The sequence below is a fragment of the Rhagoletis zephyria genome, unplaced genomic scaffold, assembly GCF_001687245.7.
Source record: "Rhagoletis zephyria isolate East Lansing unplaced genomic scaffold, Rhagoletis_zephyria_1.1 Rzeph_scaffold_25011, whole genome shotgun sequence".
Lineage (NCBI taxonomy): Eukaryota > Metazoa > Arthropoda > Insecta > Diptera > Tephritidae > Rhagoletis > Rhagoletis zephyria.
The window spans coordinates 1-6,044 of NW_016182069.1; the positions used below are offsets into that span (position 1 = coordinate 1).

The 6,044-nt window shown below is 33.3% G+C and overlaps 2 protein-coding genes across 2 annotated transcripts; one reads left to right on the forward strand and one right to left on the reverse strand.

Moving 5' to 3' along the window:
* Positions 1-13: 13 nt before the first annotated feature.
* LOC108382052 (anoctamin-8-like) lies at positions 14-3,104 on the forward strand (the record flags this gene model as incomplete). The annotated part of the gene is made up of 9 exons (XM_017638447.1): positions 14-117; positions 465-735; positions 790-1,002; positions 1,193-1,466; positions 1,583-1,848; positions 1,922-2,218; positions 2,276-2,409; positions 2,514-2,690; positions 2,758-3,104. Coding segments are annotated over 9 exons (1,767 nt in total), but the record flags the coding sequence as incomplete, so codon positions are not given.
* A 37-nt stretch (positions 3,105-3,141) lies between these two features.
* Positions 3,142-4,418, reverse strand: LOC108382053 (uncharacterized). The gene is made up of 3 exons (XM_017638448.1): positions 3,877-4,418; positions 3,655-3,795; positions 3,142-3,393 (listed from the first exon to the last, which is right to left on the reverse strand). Exons 1-3 carry the CDS (start codon positions 4,189-4,191, stop codon positions 3,316-3,318), a joined length of 534 nt encoding a protein of 177 aa, XP_017493937.1. The 5' UTR covers positions 4,192-4,418; the 3' UTR covers positions 3,142-3,315.
* Between the last annotated feature and the right edge of the window lie 1,626 nt (positions 4,419-6,044).

The window sequence follows — 6,044 nt, forward strand, 5'->3', positions numbered from 1 at the left end:
TTTTTTTTAGACCTATGCTGTAATAATTTTCTCGGAAAAGGCCAAATTGCGCCATTGCCAAGATGTGGAAAAGATAATACAAGAATTTAAAGTACTCACAACGCTCGAGGTCGTCAGGTATGTATGTACAATATAAATGCAGCATAAGCCACCTAACCTCTGCTAGCCAATTTTTGCATTTTTCCTATTTAGAAAACCAAATGTTTTTCAAATTAACAGCATATATTGCAAAAAATACTTAAAATTACTCCCTTCGAAGGTTTGCTCTGATCTTTATGGGGAATTAGATTCCTCAACGGAACTTGGGTGGCTAAGTAATTTGAATTTTAATTTCGTTGTTTAGTTTTGCTTATAAAATGTTTAACGCCATTTAGTTTTTGTTAACAATGCGCGCAAATTATTAATAACAATTTGTGTAATTTCGAAATGTACTATTAATTTATTGTAATGTATTACTCTTTCAGCAAAACTGAAAAATACCTCTATTTGTCAGCCACCACAGAAACTTTGCTGCGTTTTGCTGATGAGGCCGAGTTAAGTAAGCTTACCATAACTGGCAGTATGCAAAAATTCAATTGTGATTGTATATCCGATTATCTGCTACCTGGTATGACGCCAGCAGATATTGTACGCGAATGTGAGGGCCCCGTACTCATAAAGGACGTCGTTAAACCGGCAATTATGTCGTACATAAGAAATGGCATGGTCGAGGATTTTTTTCCATTGCACAACATTGTAAGATCGAGAAAAATTGTTCCATGGTTGGGCTTAATATATGTTTTTCCGTAGGAGTATTTAGATAGATTCGCATTTGATTGGCGACGTCGTAACTTTCCGATCGAAGACATATGCAACTACTTTGGTTCGAGCATTGGACTATATTTCGGCTTTACCGAGTTCTACACAAAGGCGCTTATATTTCCAGCTATTTTCGGTATGCTGCAGTTTGTGTGGAATGTGAATTTGTCATTGGTTTGCAGTTTTTATGTGCTATGGACAACGGTAGTTTATTCTTTTTTATATTTTTATTTTTTCACATTAGAAACTTTATAAATTGACCTGCCTAGTGCTATTATTTTATTTATATATCTAGTATTTTCTTGGCTGCGCTACAGTTTATAAAGTTTGGAGTGTGCTTTAGTTTTTAATATAACCTAAAATTACTAATATGAAAAATTTTATATTTATAAAGATTTTCCTTGAATTGTGGAAGCGCAAGTGCTCTGGCTACTCTTATCGTTGGGGTAATATTGAGATGAGTAGTTTGGACAAGCCGCGCTCTGCTTATCATGGTGTGCTAAAGTCGGATCCAATAACGGGTAAAATGATGCTGCAATATCCAATGCGCTATACCTATCTGCAAATGTATTGCGTTTCCTATCCTGTGGTGCTAATATGCGTAGCTGCTGCTGCTTACTTTGCCTTGTATCAGTTTCAGATAGAGGCAGAAGTGTTGGCTGATTTTGGTGAGTCTGTGTTGTTGAATGTGCTTGAGGAGACATTTTTTCCTATCTTTATTATTATTATTTATTTACTACCATTTCCTATTGCAACTTTTTTAACCGAAAATACTTATTTCTAGGTCCTGACTCCTGGCTACTTTATATTCCTGTGATTGTACAATCAATACTGATTGCTATTTTCTCTTGGGCCTACGAGAAATTAGCCACATTTTTGACTGACCAAGAGAATCATCGTACACGTTCGCAATACGATCGTCATCGCGTAAATAAGTTAATGCTTTTTGAAATCGTCAATAATTTCTTTTCATTGTTCTATATTGCATTTGTGCTGCATGATTTGAAGCAATTAAAATATCAATTAATGATGCAGTTGCTTATCTTTCAGGTATGCCAGACTTATTTGCATTTCTACGAGCTCAAAATATGCTTTGAAACTCATGTTCTCATTTCTACTATAGATTGTTTGCATTGCTCAAGAAATCGGCATCCCCCTCTTAGCCGTGGTGCGTCAGAAATTCGTAAAATATATGCATAAAGAAGTAGATGAGGAAATAAAGAATAATGTAACGGACTTGGCACGCTATGAACAATGTTTCTATGAAGCCGGACTTGATCAATATCAATCGACTTATGAAGACTATCTGCAGCTGTGCATACAATTTGGTTATGTAGTTTTGTTTGCTGCTGTAGCGCCTTTTGCAGCTTTCGGCGCCTTAATCAATAACATCTTTGCGATGCATATCGATTTGTTTAAGGTTGGTGTATTCATATTGAACATGTTACGTCGGTTATGTGAATCATCTCAATTATAGCTATGCAATATATTCAAGCGTCCATTTGGACGGCGAGCTAAAAACATTAGCGCTTGGCAATCGGCTTTTGAATTACTTTCGGTGATGGCAATACTGAGCAATTGCGGTCTGCTTTATTTACAGCCAAACGTGAAGTGAGTAGAAACATTTTCTATTTGAACGGAATATTAAAAATTGTTAATAAACCAGTTAAATTTAAAATTTATACTTCTACAACTCATTTTATCTCTTATTTCAGGGGCTTTTTCTCAAAACTATTTCCCCAAATGCCAGATATAACCTTTATACTTTTTGAACACTTGCTTTTGGGCTTGAAATTTGTTATACACAAAGTGATACACGAACGACCACGTTGGGTGCGTATAGCTTTGCTAAAGGCAGACTACGAATCGGACCAGGCTTACAAAAAACTGAAGTAAGTGTGGGATATGATATACTTAAAAAGCATTATTAAAAAAGAAATTTTGGTGCTTTTTTTATAGAAAATTTAAGGCATTTAACAAAATGGACTAGGTAAAATGAACAGGAAATGAAGGAAATCCCTTAGCAAAACCAAATTACTGTAAACGATAGCTTTTTAGTTTATGTTAATTTGTTGCTAATGTAGCTATTGTTGCTGTTTCCAAATTGCTGTGCTCTGGCAAATTACGGCCTTGCCTATAGTTTTTCGGCACAATAATAGCAGCACAACAATAACATTCATATTTATTCTGGTGATTTTTTATTTAAATAATTTAGTTTACGCATTTACTTTATATGTGTTTATTTGAAGACTAAAAATGTATTTTATAAATATTTTTTTATGTATTATGTTACATTAATCGCCATATATTTACTTAATTTTTAGTTTTTTTTTATGTATATTTATATTACATTAATTTCTATAAGATACAAACGAAAAATTAATAGTTTCTCGTAAGTGCCTCAAATGTGCTACAGACAAATGCAATTACTTGAATTTAATACACAAATATAAATGCATACACACAAAAAAGATTAATAATAAAATTGTTACTTATTTGTCATATGAAACTTTTGAGCTAACGACTTCCTCTGTAATATCTAAAAGATAAAAATGCATCAATGGCATGTAAAATACCGGCGGCATAGCCAATATACTGTAAAAGAGCAACAAAAAAAAAATAAGGCGGTTAATACGTTAGTAGGTTTGTAAGTGGTTTTATAAAAATGTGTAAATATCAACGAATTTTTGAGAAAATAACCAAAGCTGATTAACCACAAATTAAAAAAAGTATTTTACGTTATTTGACATTCATAACACTAGAAATAGAGCCAAAAATTGCAAAAGCTAACAAGTTATTTTGTCAAAAGTTCCTCCTATAAAATCTCTTTGTTTGTACTGTTGTTGTTGTACTCACATATGCCGCTGTCATTGCTGGGTAGGCCCAAAAACCCGGTCGCACAAGAAATTGCGGATGCAACCACACAACACAAGCAAAGCCCATGTAGCTGGAAGAGCTGAAGTACATGCTACAGGCAACCGCATTGAAAAGTGTTTCCTGCATAGAAAAATTATATGTACATAGTATGTAAAACAAAATAACTTAAAAAAAACCATCAACAAGCAAAGAAGTGCCTACAAAGAGTGATTGTCTAATTAGACTTGAAGATTTCTCCGAGAAGCAATAGCATATCATTAGTATGGCTGTAGTGGTGAAGCAATAAGCGGTCGTTGTAAGCATGCTGGTCAGAGCCTGTCCAATTGTATCTGCTGCTGGTATTCCATAGCGCACCAATAGCCCTTCGCACAAAGTGGCCAGGGTTAGTTGTAGGATTTTTGTAAGTCCCACACGTGAAGTGACAAAACCAAAATTTACACAGGTACACACGCGACAGCAGCAAAGTTTAATGCCGAAACTTTGACCAATGCCACGCATACCAAAGGAATAAGACATGGCGAAGGAAATTGAGGTTTGTTATTTTTCTATACCACTCTAACTATGTATATACGTGGTTTATTTATTCCTTGAATTCTTTTATTAGTTTTGATTCTAAGTTATTTGTTTATTTCATTTTCCTTTTACAATTTGAACGCAAAATTACTGTCGCTTTGTACGATCACTTCCATTGACTGCATGTTGACTACACTAGCAATGCATAGCCTAGATGCATTGTCGCACAGGATATGCTAAAAATAGTTTCGTTTCGTTTGTGATCCCCCCCAAGTAGACAGCAGCAGCTGTGACCTAAACATATCGTTTTCTTCTACTGCTGCATCTTTGGTTTGGTTCGCTTTGTTTACAAATTTTATATGCACAAAAATAAATTCGGTTGAGGCGTTAGCACGCGAATGCAATTGCGTGCACGTGTGCGACACACACATACATTTTTTTTCGAAATTCAGCTCTGTACACAAGTCGGTAGATTACTCATTAAAGACTTAATCGAATTTAAAACCAAATACTACATAAAAAAATTTGTTTCTATGTTTACTAATCACAGGCCTGCGAAATTTTAATTTTGTTTGCCCCCTCCAACAATTATGCTATTTTTTTGAATATCTACATACATAGGTATGTTAAATTAAAATATGTGCATCTTTGTTTTTTTTTTCTAGCATGTCGAGATTTTTTATTGGTGAAATGTACATATATTTTAGGATTTTTAGCAATTTGCAGAGAAATGCCAAAAATTAATTACTTTAGAATTGGATTTGTACTTAAAAACTTAAACTTAAGTAGTTTCGAAGATAACGCTAAGAAACTCGATAAAAGTTATTTTCTCAGCGTTAGCGAGCATTACTAGCGTCAACTTCTAAATTAGTTAAGTTTTAATTAAATTTTTTAGAAATATTTTGAGTATTCAGTTTCGTAGCCCATTCAATTTTAGCATAGTAAAATGCACGTTTAAAGTAGCTCGGACTTACGGTTGATTTCTGGCAATTTTTTTTGTTGCAGATTTTGCAAGTTTTCTCAGTACAAAAAAAAAAAACAAATTGTCCAAAATAGTACTTTGTATGGAAGAAAATGACTGACATCGTCAACAAATTGCCAAAAATCAGCGGTAGGTCGGAGCTACTTCTAACTTGCACTTTATTATACTAAAATTGAATGGGCTACAAAACTACATACTCAAACTATTTATAAAAAATCGAATTAAAAAGTTTGAAATTTTTACGAAAGTTTGTTATTTTTTTTTTTAATTTTGCATAAAGAGGGAAACATGGATTTATATGGTTTTTGTTGCAAACTATACTAGGTATGTATATTTTAATAAACATATAATTATAATTAAAAAATATTAAGATAAATGGTCTAACCTTGTCAACATATGGGTGTAGAGTTATGATAAGCACTATAGCTCTTAAAATTTATCTGCCCTTTAAACACAAATTTTGTTTTAAAAAATGTGTTTTGTGTGGCAGTTATAGCCAGCCAGTTTGACGAAACAAATTTAAGTGAAAAATGATTATTTGGTTTGAATTTAATATGGAAACTAACAGAAAAAAAAAAATTTCATTTAAATTGCTTCCTGGCTGGCAGCAATATTGCCACCACAAAGCAGCTGCACTGCCAAGTGCTAACTGCTGCACACGTGTAAATATCAGTAAATAGTTATTCATAACAAAACTAACGGTTTAAATGATTAATTTACTTGCTAAAATTGAGAAAATCCAGAATTTTCTAGTGCAATTAGCATAAAATCTACTTTTTATTAAGTTCGGGGTTTTCAGACGTTCATTTGTAGTTTATGGGGAATAAAAAAAAACAGGTATTAAACTTACATATGTGTCAGTTACCAAATGCGA